Source organism: Symphodus melops, assembly GCF_947650265.1.
Source record: "Symphodus melops genome assembly, contig: scaffold_130, whole genome shotgun sequence".
In the NCBI taxonomy this organism is placed as follows: Eukaryota; Metazoa; Chordata; class Actinopteri; order Labriformes; family Labridae; genus Symphodus; species Symphodus melops.
Window position 1 is genome coordinate 43,635 of NW_027636514.1, and position 16,366 is coordinate 60,000.

Sequence of the window (16,366 nt, forward strand, 5' to 3'; positions counted from 1 at the left end):
TTTTTCTTTCTGTTTATTTAGTCATGTTAAGTCAAGCTCGGTCTGAAACATACGATGTAAATTTTGATTCTTGTAACAGTCAGAGTTTGATTATAAATGAAGCAAAAAATAAGTAAATAAAATATACGTGCAGTGTGCGTGTTGCTCTTTAAATGGTGTTTCTATTCAGGGATGCATTTCTCACATCACCGGCTCACTGCTGCCTCCCTCAGGCCGCTGTTGGTTCTTTTAGATTAATTAAAGTAAACCTGTTGGTAGGTAGGTATATATATATATATATATATATATATGTATATATGTATATATATATATATATATATATATATATATTAGAGCTGAAACGTTTCCTCGAATAATTCGATTACAAAACTTCATCGAGGAATTTTCGCTGCCTCGAGGCTTCATTAAGTTGTTTTTTTTGCGTCATCAAAACTTTGCTATGAGTATAAAACACGTTTAATGTAGCTGCAGCTACCTGCTCCTCTCTCTGACACACAGACACTTCAGCGCTAACACACACACACACACACACACACACACACGAGCGCGGCGCGCCCCTTTTAACTTTTAGTCAGCACACAGTTGATCCGTGATCCATACGAGCCAGTCGGGAACACGTGATCCGGTCAAACGGTCGGCTTTTCTCCGTTCACTCTCTCCGTGTTTGCAGCTAACATAACGATAGCAGCGTCCTCACACAGTCTCTGTCATAGACACGTCTCTGGTCTCTGTAGTCTCAGCTAACATAACGATAGCAGCGTCCTCTCACAGTCTCTGTCATAGACACGTCTCTGGTCTCTGTAGTCTCAGCTAACGTAACGATAGCAGCGTCCTCTCACAGTCTCTGTCATAGACACGTCTATGGTCTCTGTTGTCTCAGCTAACGTAACGATAGCAGCGTCCTCTCACAGTCTCTGTCATAGACACGTCTGTGGTCTCTGTAGTCTGTGAGCGCGCTGCAGGAGCAGACAGAGATGCGCACACTAATAATGAACAGGCTGATTATATGAAATGTCTGATGTCTTCAAAACTAAATCAAGAGATAACTTGTTTGTGGAATAATAATTTAGCAAATATATATTTAAAGTTTCTCAATCTCCTGATCTGACATAATGATTGATTCTGTGATTGATTCAGAAACGTAGTTTATCTAGTCTAACAAAACGTCAACATCTCTTCAGCTTGTGTTAACCACAGAACTTATTTCAGGCATCTAAACACAAACCCATTCAAAATCCCCATTGACCTTTAGAGTTAGGAACCCATGGAGCTAACATGCTAACTCACTTCCTGGTTATAGGACTCAAAACTACAGCAGTCTATAGTATCCTGGTTTCTGATTACTGCATCTTATTTGCGCAGGCACACATGATGTTTATTTTTTACAACGCAACACCGCGGATATTTAGAAATATAAAAGACATGTAAACACAGTGGCTTGTAACAAAAATATCACTTCAATTTATCACTTTATGAATCCAAAATAAACTAAAAGTCCCAAACAAACGTAAATGAAAGTTCTGTGAAAGTTCCGTTTAAATTGTCTTTTTAGTCCACAGAAAAAGAAGGAAGACATCCGCCGCCGTTTGCTCCTCTAAAACAAACTCAGTCAAAAACAAATCAATCCAACAAAGGTCGATCACTGCTATACCAGAATAAAGAATTGATTTCACCAGGATGCGTGCCGGATCGGGCCACCACGTGCTCTATATTATAGCTCATCTTCAATTATAGTTTATGTTTTATTAGTGAAACAGAAAAGTGATTCCTCTCTCCAGAATAAGACGCTCTCGTTGGCGCCGTCATGTTTGTTTTACGTGTACGTCACTTGGCTGAGTCTGCGCCTGCGCAGGTGTTGGCAGCTGTCAGAAACCGGGGTAAGGCGTAAACATGCTGCAGGATCCCGTTTTCTATCAGAGTTCTCCAGGTAGCAAAACCGGGTTTCTGAAATCGGGATATGATGTTTACATGCACAAATACAAAAACGGGATACTTAAAACCCCGATCATAACCGGGATACTCAAGTCCATGTAAAGGCACTCAGTGACCACAGCCTGTAATCTTCTTGTCTCATTAAACACAAACACTTGTAAAGGAGTTTTCTTTATATATATATATTATTATTATTATTATTATTATATATTAGACGCAGTGCTGCCCTCTAGTGGGAAAGCAGTGACGTGCGGAGGTCTTACTCCGGAAGTCGTCACTCTTTGAGTCCGAAACACTTCCTACTTCCGCAAACACAGTGCAGCTTGTTTGTCGGTTGATGTCTCTGATTCTTCTCCCAGCAGCTCTCACTTTTATTGATCAACTTTTATTTATTGATTCACTTTTATGACTGAGTGATTGATGACGGCCAACAGCCGCTGCTCCTCCGTGGAGCCTCCGGGCCTGGAGACCCAGAACCGGGAGATCCAGACTCTGCTGCGGGAGAGAGAGCTCCGAGCCGGGGACAGCTGGTGAGAGTCCACATCCGAACACACACACAGGGACCAGGACTTACCGTAAACACGACCTGCCGGTTCTTGACGGGGTTTACAGTGCTAGCTACGGTTAGCTTCTCGTGCTAATATAGTCAGACTGACGACGACGATGCTAATGTTGTTAGCCTGTCAGGAGTTTATTAAATTAAATTCATCATGAAAGACACCAAAGATCTTAGGGGGTGCTCAAGATCTCATGGGGATGCAGAAGATCTCATGGGGGTGTTGAAGATCTTGGTCTTGTGCTGAAGATCTCATGTGGGTGCTGAAGACCTCAGGGAAGTGCTAAAGCTCTCATGGGGGTGTTGAAGATCTTGGTCTTGTGCTGAAGATCTCATGGGGATGCTAAAGCTCTCATGGGGGTGCTAAAGCTCTTGGAGGGGTGCAAAGCCTTCTCAAAACTTTGTGCAGCACTGCGCTGAAAGCACCGTCAGAACGACAAGGTCCACCACTAGGGGGGAGTGTAGAGTCCCCAAGAGAGGATCTGCTTTGAGTCGGTCCCTTTTCTCATACAAAGCCATAAAAGACTGGAACAGGAACCACCATGAACTAAAAGTACAGACGGACTTTCACCTGTTCTCACCACACATTAAGAAGTGGATTATAAAGAACTAGTCTCGCTCTCCTGCATGTGTTTCCTCTTAATATTCATTTTAATTTAACTTAACTTTAAAGATGCAAACCCCCTATTGTACATGTAGTCTGTGTGTGGAGCTTTGGTGTATTGTATCTTTTATTGTGTGTATATTCTGTTTTGACCTGCTCGGGGACTGCAGATGGAAATTAGCAAACTGCTACAATCTGGTACGAAGCGTCTATTAATGTTATTTTTTTACATCTAAACTAATTAACTCAACTCAGACAGATTTGCGCCTCCTTTCTGAAGCTTTGCTCTCCTTTGATTCAAAGTGTCATTTTATCATCAGGAACTTGGTAAAGCTGCAGTTCTGTTTTTTCTGAGTCTTTGTTTTATTGATCAATCTGAAGGTCACACGCACACTTGATTCAGCTCAGATGAATCATTAAAGGGACACTTCACCCGTTTACATGAAGCTGTGTATCAGTAGAAACATGGTAGTACTTATTTTGCCCTGAGACGAGAAAAATGTGTTTTTCTTTGCTTGAAAGTTTTCTTCATGTGATGCAATATGACGCTTTTTGCATCACATGAAGAAAACTTTCAAGCAAAAAACCCACATTTTTCTCATCTAAGGACAAAATGAGAGCTGGACTCACGACCATTCAACACTGTCATGTTTCTACTGATGCACAGCTTCATGTAAACGGGTGAAGTGTCCCTTTAAGGATTCAGAAAGGCGTAAACACCTGACAGGGGGGCACCATCATGTGGGTGTAGCAGGCCTCACACGGGGCACCATCATGTGGGTGTAGCAGGCCTCACACGGGGCACCATCATGTGGGCGTAGCAGGCCTCACACGGGGCACCATCATGTGGGTGTAGCAGGCCTCACACGGGGCACCATCATGTGGGTGTAGCAGGCCTCACACGGGGCACCATCATGTGGGTGTAGCAGGCCTCACACGGGGCACCATCATGTGGGTGTAGCAGGCCTCACACGGGGCACCATCATGTGGGTGTAGCAGGCCTCACACGGGGCACCATCATGTGGGTGTAGCAGGCCTCACACGGGGGCACCATCATGTGGGCGGAGCTTAGTATAGCTCTAATGTGTGTGTGTGTTGCAGGTACGTGGTGGAACGTCGTTGGTATGAACAGTGGAAAGAGTTTGTGGAGACTGGAGACCAGAACTCGTCGTCCTTCCCGGGTCAGATCGACAACACCGAGCTGTTCGAGGGTCAGTAAATGGCTCACCTCATGATGTCATCAGCTTCCTCATGATGTCATCAGCTTCCTCATGATGTCATCAGCTTCCTCATGATGTCATCAGCTTCCTCTTCCTGTTCAAGTCCATTCATCTGTTTTCTTCTCTCTTCTTCTTTTTTATCGTCTTTTCTCCGTCTTCTTGTTCCTCCACTCCCCCTACTCCTCCTCCTTCTCCTCCTCCTCCACTCCCCCTACTCCTCCTCCTCCTACTCCTCCTCCACTCCCCCTACTCCTCCTCCTTCTCCTCCTCCTCCACTCCCCCTACTCCTCCTCCTTCTACTCCTCCTCCACTCCCCCTACTCCTCCTCCTTCTACTCCTCCTCCACTCCCCCTACTCCTCCTTCTTCTACTCCTCCTCCACTCCCCCTACTCCTCCTCCTTCTACTCCTCCTCCACTCCCCCTACTCCTCCTCCTTCTCCTCCTCCACTCCCCCTACTCCTCCTCCTTCTACTCCTCCTCCACTCCCCCTACTCCTCCTCCTTCTCCTCCTCCACTCCCCCTACTCCTCCTCCTTCTACTCCTCCTCCACTCCTCCTCCTTCTCCTCCTCCACTCCCCCTACTCCTCCTCCTTCTCCTCCTCCACTCCCCCTACTCCTCCTCCTTCTACTCCTCCTCCACTCCCCCTACTCCTCCTCCTTCTCCTCCTCCACTCCCCCTACTCCTCCTCCTTCTACTCCTCCTCCACTCCCCCTACTCCTCCTCCTTCTACTCCTCCTCCACTCCCCCTACTCCTCCTCCTTCTCCTCCTCCACTCCCCCTACTCCTCCTTCTTCTCCTCCTCCACTCCCCCTACTCCTCCTTCTTCTACTCCTCCTCCACTCCCCCTACTCCTCCTCCTTCTCCTCCTCCACTCCCCCTACTCCTCCTCCTTCTCCTCCTCCACTCCCCCTACTCCTCCTTCTTCTACTCCTCCTCCACTCCCCCTACTCCTCCTCCTTCTACTCCTCCTCCACTCCCCCTCCTCCTTCTCCTCCTCCACTCCCCCTACTCCTCCTTCTTCTACTCCTCCTCCACTCCCCCTACTCCTCCATCTCCTCCTCCTCCACTCCCCCTACTCCTCCTTCTTCTCCTCCTCCACTCCCCCTACTCCTCCTTCTCCTCCTCCTCCACTCCCCCTACTCCTCCTTCTTCTCCTCCTCCACTCCCCCTACTCCTCCTTCTTCTCCTCCTCCACTCCCCCTACTCCTCCTTCTTCTCCTCCTCCACTCCCCCTACTCCTCCTTCTCCTCCTCCTCCACTCCCCCTACTCCTCCTTCTTCTCCTCCTCCACTCCCCCTACTCCTCCTTCTACTCCTCCTCCACTCCCCCTACTCCTCCTTCTTCTCCTTCTCCACTCCCCCTACTCCTCCTTCTTCTCCTCCTCCACTCCCCCTACTCCTCCTTCTACTCCTCCTCCACTCCCCCTACTCCTCCTTCTTCTCCTCCTCCACTCCCCCTACTCCTCCTTCTACTCCTCCTCCACTCCCCCTACTCCTCCTTCTTCTCCTCCTCCACTCCCCCTACTCCTCCTTCTCCTCCTCCTCCACTCCCCCTACTCCTCCTTCTTCTCCTCCTCCACTCCCCCTACTCCTCCTTCTACTCCTCCTCCACTCCCCCTACTCCTCCTTCTTCTCCTCCTCCACTCCCCCTACTCCTCCTTCTTCTCCTCCTCCACTCCCCCTACTCCTCCTTCTTCTCCTCCTCCACTCCCCCTACTCCTCCTTCTACTCCTCCTCCACTCCCCCTACTCCTCCTTCTTCTCCTCCTCCACTCCCCCTACTCCTCCTTCTTCTCCTCCTCCACTCCCCCTACTCCTCCTTCTTCTCCTCCTCCACTCCCCCTACTCCTCCTTCTTCTCCTCCTCCACTCCCCCTACTCCTCCTTCTTCTCCTCCTCCACTCCCCCTACTCCTCCTTCTCCTCCTCCTCCACTCCCCCTACTCCTCCTTCTTCTCCTCCTCCACTCCCCCTACTCCTCCTTCTACTCCTCCTCCACTCCCCCTACTCCTCCTTCTTCTCCTCCTCCACTCCCCCTACTCCTCCTTCTACTCCTCCTCCACTCCCCCTACTCCTCCTTCTTCTCCTCCTCCACTCCCCCTACTCCTCCTTCTTCTCCTCCTCCACTCCCCCTACTCCTCCTTCTCTCCTCCTCCACTCCCCCTACTCCTCCTTCTTCTCCTCCTCCACTCCCCCTACTCCTCCTTCTACTCCTCCTCCACTCCCCCTACTCCTCCTTCTACTCCTCCTCCACTCCCCCTACTCCTCCTTCTTCTCCTCCTCCACTCCCCCTACTCCTCCTTCTTCTCCTCCTCCACTCCCCTACTCCTCCTTCTTCTCCTCCTCCACTCCCCCTACTCCTCCTTCTCCTCCTCCACTCCCCCTACTCCTCCTTCTACTCCTCCTCCACTCCCCCTACTCCTCCTTCTTCTCCTCCTCCACTCCCCCTACTCCTCCTTCTTCTCCTCCTCCACTCCCCCTACTCCTCCTTCTTCTCCTCCTCCACTCCCCCTACTCCTCCTTCTTCTCCTCCTCCACTCCCCCTACTCCTCCTCCTTCTCCTCCTCCACTCCCCCTACTCCTCCTCCTTCTCCTCCTCCACTCCCCCTACTCCTCCTTCTTCTCCTCCTCCACTCCCCCTACTCTCCTTCTTCTCCTCCTCCACTCCCCCTACTCCTCCTTCTCCTCCTCCTCCACTCCCCCTACTCCTCCTTCTTCTCCTCCTCCACTCCCCCTACTCCTCCTTCTACTCCTCCTCCACTCCCCCTACTCCTCCTTCTTCTCCTCCTCCACTCCCCCTACTCCTCCTTCTTCTCCTCCTCCACTCCCCCTACTCCTCCTTCTACTCCTCCTCCACTCCCCCTACTCCTCCTTCTTCTCCTCCTCCACTCCCCCTACTCCTCCTTCTACTCCTCCTCCACTCCCCCTACTCCTCCTCCTTCTCCTCCTCCACTCCCCCTACTCCTCCTTCTTCTCCTCCTCCACTCCCCCTACTCCTCCTTCTTCTCCTCCTCCACTCCCCCTACTCCTCCTTCTACTCCTCCTCCACTCCCCCTACTCCTCCTCCTCCTTCTCCTCCTCCACTCCCCCTCCTCCTCCTTCTCCTCCTCCTCCACTCCCCCTCCTCCTCCTCCTGTGTAATCAGTGAAGTGTCCTGTTTCCTTTAGATCTGGACTCCTACCACCTGAAGGAGCGGCTGGTGGAGAACGAGGACTTCATGTTGGTGCCGGCTGAGGCCTGGCACAAGCTGCTGTCCTGGTACGGCATGGTGGACGCTCAGCCGCCGCTGGAACGCAAGGTGACATTTCTGAATATCTGTACTCGCCAAATATGACCTGAGCAATCAGCTGATTGATAATCCATCAGCTGGTTGATCATCCATCTGCTGTTGGTCATCCATCAGCTGCTGGGGAGGTCCAAGTGGATCAGTGAGGGGTTTCTGTGTTTCAGGTGGTGGACCTGCCCAGCACCCTGAAGGTGGAGGTCTACCCTGTGGAGATCTTCCTCTGTCTCCATAGCAACATGGAGAACATCATCACAGCACAGTTTAGCCGCACCGACAACATCCGTAAGTGGTTGTGTTTGTCACACACACACACACACACACACACACACACACACAGCTTTAAACAGATCATATTACAGGAAGTATTCAGGTGGACGGGTGACTGAAGTGAAGTTCAGGTGTTTGTGTGTGTTTGTGTAAACGTGTGTTTGTGTAAACGTGTGTTTGTGTAAACGTGTGTTTGTGTAAACGTGTGTTTGTGTGTGCGTGTGTTTGTGTAAACGTGTGTTTGTGTGTGCGTGTGTTTGTGTAAACGTGTGTTTGTGTGTGTTTGTGTAAACGTGTGTTTGTGTAAACGTGTGTTTGTGTGTGTTTGTGTAAACGTGTGTTTGTGTAAACGTGTGTTTGTGTAAACGTGTGTTTGTGTGTGTTTGTGTAAACGTGTGTTTGTGTGTGTTTGTGTAAACGTGTGTTTGTGTAAACGTGTGTTTGTGTGTGCGTGTTTGTGTAAACGTGTGTTTGTGTGTGCGTGTGTTTGTGTGTGCGTGTGTTTGTGTAAACGTGTGTTTGTGTAAACGTGTGTGTGTGTAAACGTGTGTGTGTGTAAACGTGTGTTTGTGTGTGCGTGTGTTTGTGTGTGCGTGTGTTTGTGTGTGCGTGTGTTTGTGTGTGCGTGTGTTTGTGTGTGCGTGTTTGTGTAAACGTGTGTTTGTGTAAACGTGTGTTTGTGTAAACGTGTGTTTGTGTGTGCGTGTGTTTGTGTAAACGTGTGTTTGTGTAAACGTGTGTTTGTGTAAACGTGTGTTTGTGTAAACGTGTGTTTGTGTAAACGTGTGTTTGTGTGTGCGTGTGTTTGTGTAAACGTGTGTTTGTGTAAACGTGTGTTTGTGTAAACGTGTGTTTGTGTAAACGTGTGTTTGTGTGTGCGTGTGTTTGTGTGTGCGTGTGTTTGTGTAAACGTGTGTTTGTGTGTGCGTGTGTTTGTGTAAACGTGTGTTTGTGTAAACGTGTGTTTGTGTAAACGTGTGTTTGTGTGTGCGTGTGTTTGTGTAAACGTGTGTTTGTGTAAACGTGTGTTTGTGTAAACGTGTGTTTGTGTAAACGTGTGTTTGTGTAAACGTGTGTTTGTGTAAACGTGTGTTTGTGTGTGCGTGTGTTTGTGTAAACGTGTGTTTGTGTAAACGTGTGTTTGTGTAAACGTGTGTTTGTGTAAACGTGTGTTTGTGTAAACGTGTGTTTGTGTAAACGTGTGTTTGTGTGTGCGTGTGTTTGTGTGTGCGTGTGTTTGTGTAAACGTGTGTTTGTGTGTGCGTGTGTTTGTGTAAACGTGTGTTTGTGTAAACGTGTGTTTGTGTAAACGTGTGTTTGTGTAAACGTGTGTTTGTGTGTGCGTGTTTGTGTAAACGTGTGTTTGTGTGTGCGTGTTTGTGTAAACGTGTGTTTGTGTAAACGTGTGTTTGTGTAAACGTGTGTTTGTGTAAACGTGTGTTTGTGTGTGCGTGTGTTTGTGTAAACGTGTGTTTGTGTAAACGTGTGTTTGTGTAAACGTGTGTTTGTGTAAACGTGTGTTTGTGTGTGCGTGTGTTTGTGTGTGCGTGTGTTTGTGTAAACGTGTGTTTGTGTAAACGTGTGTTTGTGTAAACGTGTGTTTGTGTAAACGTGTGTTTGTGTGTGCGTGTGTTTGTGTGTGCGTGTGTTTGTGTAAACGTGTGTTTGTGTGTGCGTGTGTTTGTGTAAACGTGTGTTTGTGTGTGCGTGTGTTTGTGTAAACGTGTGTTTGTGTAAACGTGTGTTTGTGTAAACGTGTGTTTGTGTGTGCGTGTGTTTGTGTGTGCGTGTGTTTGTGTAAACGTGTGTTTGTGTAAACGTGTGTTTGTGTGTGCGTGTTTGTGTAAACGTGTGTTTGTGTGTGCATGTGTTTGTGTAAACGTGTGTTTGTGTAAACGTGTGTTTGTGTGCGTGTGTTTGTGTAAACGTGTGTTTGTGTAAACGTGTGTGTGTGTGCGTGTGTTTGTGTGTGCGTGTTTGTGTAAACGTGTGTTTGTGTAAACGTGTGTTTGTGTAAACGTGTGTTTGTGTGTGCGTGTTTGTGTAAACGTGTGTTTGTGTAAACGTGTGTTTGTGTGTGTGTGTTTGTGTAAACGTGTGTTTGTGTGTGCGTGTTTGTGTAAACGTGTGTTTGTGTAAACGTGTGTTTGTGTGTGCGTGTTTGTGTGTGCGTGTGTTTGTGTAAACGTGTGTTTGTGTAAACGTGTGTTTGTGTGTGCGTGTTTGTGTGTGCGTGTGTTTGTGTAAACGTGTGTTTGTGTAAACGTGTGTTTGTGTGTGCGTGTTTGTGTAAACGTGTGTTTGTGTGTGCGTGTTTGTGTAAACGTGTGTTTGTGTGTGCGTGTTTGTGTAAACGTGTGTTTGTGTAAACGTGTGTTTGTGTGTGCGTGTTTGTGTAAACGTGTGTTTGTGTGTGCGTGTTTGTGTAAACGTGTGTTTGTGTAAACGTGTGTTTGTGTGTGCGTGTTTGTGTGTGCGTGTTTGTGTAAACGTGTGTTTGTGTAAACGTGTGTTTGTGTAAACGTGTGTTTGTGTGTGCGTGTGTTTGTGTAAACGTGTGTTTGTGTGTGCGTGTTTGTGTAAACGTGTGTTTGTGTGTGCGTGTTTGTGTAAACGTGTGTTTGTGTAAACGTGTGTTTGTGTAAACGTGTGCAGAGTCGATCCAGAGGGCGATGTGCGAGGCCTTCGCCGTGCCTGCAGGCTCAGAGTGTCGTCTGTGGATGAAGAGTTCAGACAGCAGCTGTGAGCGTCTCAGGAATGTCCACATGAGCGTGCTGGACGCCTGCCTCAGCTCAGCAATGGTGAGCGAGCAACAGTCATGTGACCCTCAGCGACACGGCTTCATATCAGTCTATCCAATCAGATAAACTCTCTGTGATTGGTTACTGTGACTCAGCAAGGCAGATCGTTAACACTGTCTGTCTGTCTGTCTGTCTGTCTGTCTGTCTGTCTGTCTGTCTGTCTGTCTGTCTGTCTGTCTGTGTGTGTGTGTGTGTGTGTGTGTGTGTGTGTGTGTGTGTGTGTGTGTGTGTGTGTGTGTGTGTGTGTGTGTGTGTGTGTGTGTGTGTGTGTGTGTGTGTGTGTTTCAGACGGTGATCATGGAGACGAGGAATGCTGACGGCACCTGGCCGAGCTCCAGACCACAGATCATGTAAGAACACACCTCCACCTGTCTTGCTCTGATTGGTCGTTAATGCTTCCTGTTTCTCTCTCCTCTCCTTTTGTTGAACTTTGCTGCCTCTCCTTCTTCTTTGCTTTCAGTTTTGTTTCTCTGTAAGCCCCTCCCCTCTGCTTGTTTTATCTTGTTGTCCCTCCCCCCTCTTTATCAACTCTGACAGTTTATAGGAGCAGTCTGTCACTCTGCCCCCTAGTGTTTAAAATGAGTACTGCAGTCTAAACTCTAATCGTTACAGAGAGCTGTCTCCCCCCCTCCTCTCACACAGCTCTGCATGTGGTGGACACTGTAGCTTCAGTGTTTAACCAGCTCTGCATGTGGTGGACACTGTAGCTTCAGTGTTTAGCCAGCTCTGCATGTGGTGGACGCTGTAGCTTCAGTGTTTAGCCAGCTCTGCATGTGGTGGACACTGTAGCTTCAGTGTTTAGCCAGCTCTGCATGTAGAGACACTGTATCTTCAGTGTTTAGCCAGCTCTGCATGTAGAGACACTGTAGCTTCAGTGTTTAGCCAGCTCTGCATGTAGAGACACTGTAGCTTCAGTGTTTAGCCAGCTCTGCATGTAGAGACACTGTAGCTTCAGTGTTTAGCCAGCTCTGCATGTAGAGACACTGTAGCTTCAGTGTTTAGCCAGCTCTGCATGTGTCTGTAAAGCTTTCTGCGTTCTAACCTCTCTCCATGTTTCAAAAGAATCTAAAGTTAGAGTCTTTTGATCACCTTAAACATAATGACCTTCATCATAATGACCTTCATCATAATGACGGGTGTCATGGTTATTCAGGAGGAACTCTGTGGAGGAGCCGGACTCGTACCGAGGACAGCCGGGAGTCTGCGGCCTCACCAACCTGGGCAACACCTGCTTCATGAACTCTGCTCTGCAGGTGGGACACACCACTACATCCTCCTTTATGACTTAGACTCTACAGAGGATCTGTAACAGGATCAGGTCTTTATGTTAGACTCTACAGAGGATCTGTAACAGGATCAGGTCTTTATGTTAGACTCTACAGAGGATCTGTAACAGGATCAGGTCTTTATGTTAGACTCTACAGAGGATCTGTAACAGGATCAGGTCTTTATGTTAGACTCTACAGAGGATCTGTAACAGGATCAGGTCTTTATGTTAGACTCTACAGAGGATCTGTAACAGGATCAGGTCTTTATGTTAGACTCTACAGAGGCTCTGTAACAGGATCAGGTCTTTATGTTAGACTCTACAGAGGCTCTGTAACAGGATCAGGTCTTTATGTTAGACTCTACAGAGGATCTGTAACAGGATCAGGTCTTTATGTTAGACTCTACAGAGGATCTGTAACAGGATCAGGTCTTTATGTTAGACTCTACAGAGGCTCTGTAACAGGATCAGGTCTTTATGTTAGACTCTACAGAGGATCTGTAACAGGATCAGGTCTTTATGTTAGACTCTACAGAGGATCTGTAACAGGATCAGGTCTTTATGTTAGACTCTACAGAGGCTCTGTAACAGGATCAGGTCTTTATGTTAGACTCTACAGAGGATCTGTAACAGGATCAGGTCTTTATGTTAGACTCTACAGAGGCTCTGTAACAGGATCAGGTCTTTATGTTAGACTCTACAGAGGCTCTGTAACAGGATCAGGTCTTTATGTTAGACTCTACAGAGGCTCTGTAACAGGATCAGGTCTTTATGTTAGACTCTACAGAGGATCTGTAACAGGATCAGGTCTTTATGTTAGACTCTACAGAGGATCTGTAACAGGATCAGGTCTTTATGTTAGACTCTACAGAGGATCTGTAACAGGATCAGGTCTTTATGTTAGACTCTACAGAGGATCTGTAACAGGATCAGGTCTTTATGTTAGACTCTACAGAGGATCTGTAACAGGATCAGGTCTTTATGTTAGACTCTACAGAGGATCCCTCTCTCTCTCTCTCTCCCTGCAGTGTCTGAGTAACACGCCCCCTCTGACCGAGTACTTCCTGCAGAGCTCCTACTTGGAGGAGCTGAACTTCACCAACCCTCTGGGTATGAAGGGAGAGATCGCTGAGGCGTACGCTGATGTCATTAAACAGATCTGGTCAGGAAGGCATTACTCAGTGGTGCCGCGAGTCTTTAAGGTACCAAACAGTGAAACTGATGACCTTCAATGCGTTACAAACCTGAAGCCATGACACTGTGTTGTTTACCTGTCTGTTGTTATTGTTTACCTGTCTGTTGTTTACCTGTCTGTTGTTGTTTTTTGCCTGTGTTGTTTACCTGTGTTGTTGTTTACCTGTGTGATGTCGTTGTTTACCTGTTATTGTTGTTTGCCTGTGTGTTGTTTAACTGTCTGTTGTTGTTTACCTGTGTTTCTGTTGTTGTTTACCTGTCTGTTGTTATTGTTTACATGTGTTGTTGTTTAACTGTCTGTTGTTGTTTACCTGTGTTTCTGTTGTTGTTTACCTGTCTGTTGTTATTGTTTACATGTGTTGTTGTTTAACTGTCTGTTGTTGTTGTTGTTTACCTGTGTTGTTGTTTACCTGTCTGTTGTTTACATGTGTTGTTGTTTATCTGTGTTGTTTACCTGTCTGTTGTTGTTGTTTACCTGTCTGTTGTTTTTTTGGTTTACCTGTCTGTTGTTTACCTGTGTTGTTGTTTATCTGTCTGTTGTTTACCTGTCTGTTGTTGTTGTTTACCTGTGTTGTTGTTTACCTGTGTTGTTTTTTTGTTTACCTGTCGGTTGTTTACCTGTGTTGTTGTTTATCTGTCGGTTGTTTACATGTGTTGTTGTTTATCTGTGTTGTTTACCTGTCTGTTGTTTTTGTTTACCTGTCTGTTGTTGTTGTTTACCTGTCGGTTGTTTACCTGTGTTGTTGTTTATCTGTCGGTTGTTTACCTGTCTGTTGTTGTTGTTTACCTGTCGGTTGTTTACCTGTGTTGTTGTTTACCTGTCGGTTGTTTACCTGTGTTGTTGTTTATCTGTTGTTGTTGTTTACCTGTCGGTTGTTTACCTGTGTTGTTGTTTACCTGTCGGTTGTTTACCTGTGTTGTTGTTTATCTGTCGGTTGTTTACCTGTCTGTTGTTGTTGTTTATCTGTCTGTTGTTGTTGTTTACCTGTCGGTTGTTTACCTGTGTTGTTGTTTACCTGTCGGTTGTTTACCTGTGTTGTTGTTTATCTGTCGGTTGTTTACCTGTGTTGTTGTTTATCTGTCGGTTGTTTACCTGTCTGTTGTTGTTGTTTACCTGTGTTGTTGTTTATCTGTCGGTTGTTTACCTGTCTGTTGTTGTTGTTTACCTGTCGGTTGTTTACCTGTGTTGTTGTTTATCTGTTGTTGTTGTTTACCTGTCGGTTGTTTACCTTTGTTGTTGTTTACCTGTCGGTTGTTTACCTGTGTTGTTGTTTACCTGTCGGTTGTTTACCTGTGTTGTTGTTTATCTGTCTGTTGTTTACCTGTCTGTTGTTGTTGTTTACCTGTCTGTTGTTGTTGTTTACCTGTCGGTTGTTTACCTGTCTGTTGTTGTTGTTTACCTGTCTGTTGTTGTTGTTTACCTGTCGGTTGTTTACCTGTGTTGTTGTTTATCTGTCGGTTGTTTACCTGTCGGTTGTTTACCTCTCTGTTGTTGTTGTTTACCTGTCGGTTGTTTACCTGTGTTGTTGTTTATCTGTCGGTTGTTTACCTGTCTGTTGTTGTTGTTTACCTGTGTTGTTGTTTATCTGTCGGTTGTTTACCTGTGTTGTTGTTTACCTGTCGGTTGTTTACCTGTCTGTTGTTGTTGTTTACCTGTGTTGTTGTTTATCTGTCGGTTGTTTACCTGTCTGTTGTTGTTGTTTACCTGTGTTGTTGTTTACCTGTGTCATTGTCGCCTTGGTGGCGAGCTGCACACTGGGCGGGTCTCGATGATGATGAAGTGGACTTTGTGTTTGGTTCAGACGAAGGTGGGTCACTTTGCATCCCAGTTTCTGGGCTATCAGCAACACGACAGTCAGGAGCTTCTGTCCTTCCTGCTGGACGGTCTGCATGAAGACCTGAACCGGGTGAAGAACAAAGAGTACATCGAGCTGAGGGACGCTGACGGACGGCCCGACCAGGTGAGCTGCTCCACCTGCTGCATGAAGCCGTCTGACAGAACTCCTGTGAATGTTGAATGATTTTGACTGACCGCCCTACAGGAAGTGGCCGAGGAGGCGTGGCGCAACCACCGGCGGCGAAACGACTCTGTCATCGTCGACACGTTCCATGGCCTCTTTAAGTCCACACTCGTCTGCCCCGAGTGCCTTAAGATCTCTGTAACCTTTGACCCCTTCTGCTACCTGAGCGTCCCACTTCCTGTTAGCAAAGAGCGTGTCATGGAGATCTTCTTTGTGTCTCTGGACCCGTACGCCAAACCTGCTCAGGTACCCGTTCAGTCCGCATGTGGGCCGTCACAGTCCAAAGTTTTTACACTTGATAGGATAGAAGTAACCATCCAACGATACTAGTTTGTTTCCACGGCAACAATGATAGACGTCATGAACTAAATATAGAGTCATTTCCTGTTTATTTATTCTACAGGAAGTTAGCTCTTAGCTCCGCCCTCGTGTTTCCTGCACTAATACGCTCCAGTGATTTCCTGTGCACTCTTTGTCTGTCCAGCATCGCGTCGTGGTTCCTAAAGCAGGAAAAGTGTCCGACCTGTGCTCGGCTCTGTGTGAGATGACCAGCGTCCCCCCCACCCAGGTCAGCCCCTCCCTCTCTGTGTTTGAGTGTGCTGATTGGTTTATTCATATTAGTGCTGATGTCTGACGGACCAGGTGCGTGTGTGCTTCAGATGGTGGTGGCTGATGTGTTCAACCATCGCTTCTATAAGATCTACAACTCGGATGAATCTCTGAGCTGCATCCTGGACCGAGACGACATCTTTGTGTAAGGAAACGTTCACACACACACTTGTGCTGCTGACGGCAGAGCAGCTGATGCTCCTGTGTGTGTGTTCAGGTACGAGCTGAGCGAGCTGGAGGAGCAGCAGGAGGAGCAGGTGCTGCTGGCGCTCTACCTGAGGGAGCGCTCTCACTACAGAGACTACGGCTCGGGCAGCAGCTCATACGGCACCACGCTGTTCGGACACCCGCTGCTGCTCAACGTGCCGCGCAGCAGCTGCAGTCGGGAGGCGCTCTACACCCTGTTCCTGCAGAGGCTGGCGTGAGTTTAGCACACACACACACACACACACACACACACACAATATGAAGACACTGGAACATAAAGCTGTGGTGTGTGTGTGCAGGCGCTATGTGCGTCCTCCTGACCCCTCTGAGGAGTTGGAGGAGGAAGAGGAAGAAGATGATGAAGAGGAGCTGTACAAGACTCAGACCAACGGTATCAGTGATGGT

At 47.5% G+C, this 16,366-nt stretch overlaps 1 protein-coding gene across 1 annotated transcript in view; it reads left to right on the forward strand.

Moving 5' to 3' along the window:
- Positions 1–2,164: 2,164 nt before the first annotated feature.
- usp11 (ubiquitin specific peptidase 11) overlaps positions 2,165–16,366 on the forward strand; it is a 23,113-nt gene continuing 8,911 nt past the window's right edge. Inside the window, exons 1-14 of the mRNA XM_079373219.1 lie at positions 2,165–2,462; positions 4,194–4,303; positions 7,477–7,607; positions 7,760–7,877; positions 10,518–10,663; positions 10,952–11,013; positions 11,817–11,916; positions 12,959–13,132; positions 14,927–15,085; positions 15,167–15,391; positions 15,630–15,713; positions 15,805–15,899; positions 15,972–16,175; positions 16,261–16,364. Coding sequence (XP_079229345.1) covers positions 2,353–2,462; positions 4,194–4,303; positions 7,477–7,607; positions 7,760–7,877; positions 10,518–10,663; positions 10,952–11,013; positions 11,817–11,916; positions 12,959–13,132; positions 14,927–15,085; positions 15,167–15,391; positions 15,630–15,713; positions 15,805–15,899; positions 15,972–16,175; positions 16,261–16,364 — 1,822 coding nt within the window. The 5' untranslated portion in view covers positions 2,165–2,352. The remainder of the gene's footprint in view (positions 2,463–4,193; positions 4,304–7,476; positions 7,608–7,759; positions 7,878–10,517; positions 10,664–10,951; positions 11,014–11,816; positions 11,917–12,958; positions 13,133–14,926; positions 15,086–15,166; positions 15,392–15,629; positions 15,714–15,804; positions 15,900–15,971; positions 16,176–16,260; positions 16,365–16,366) is intronic.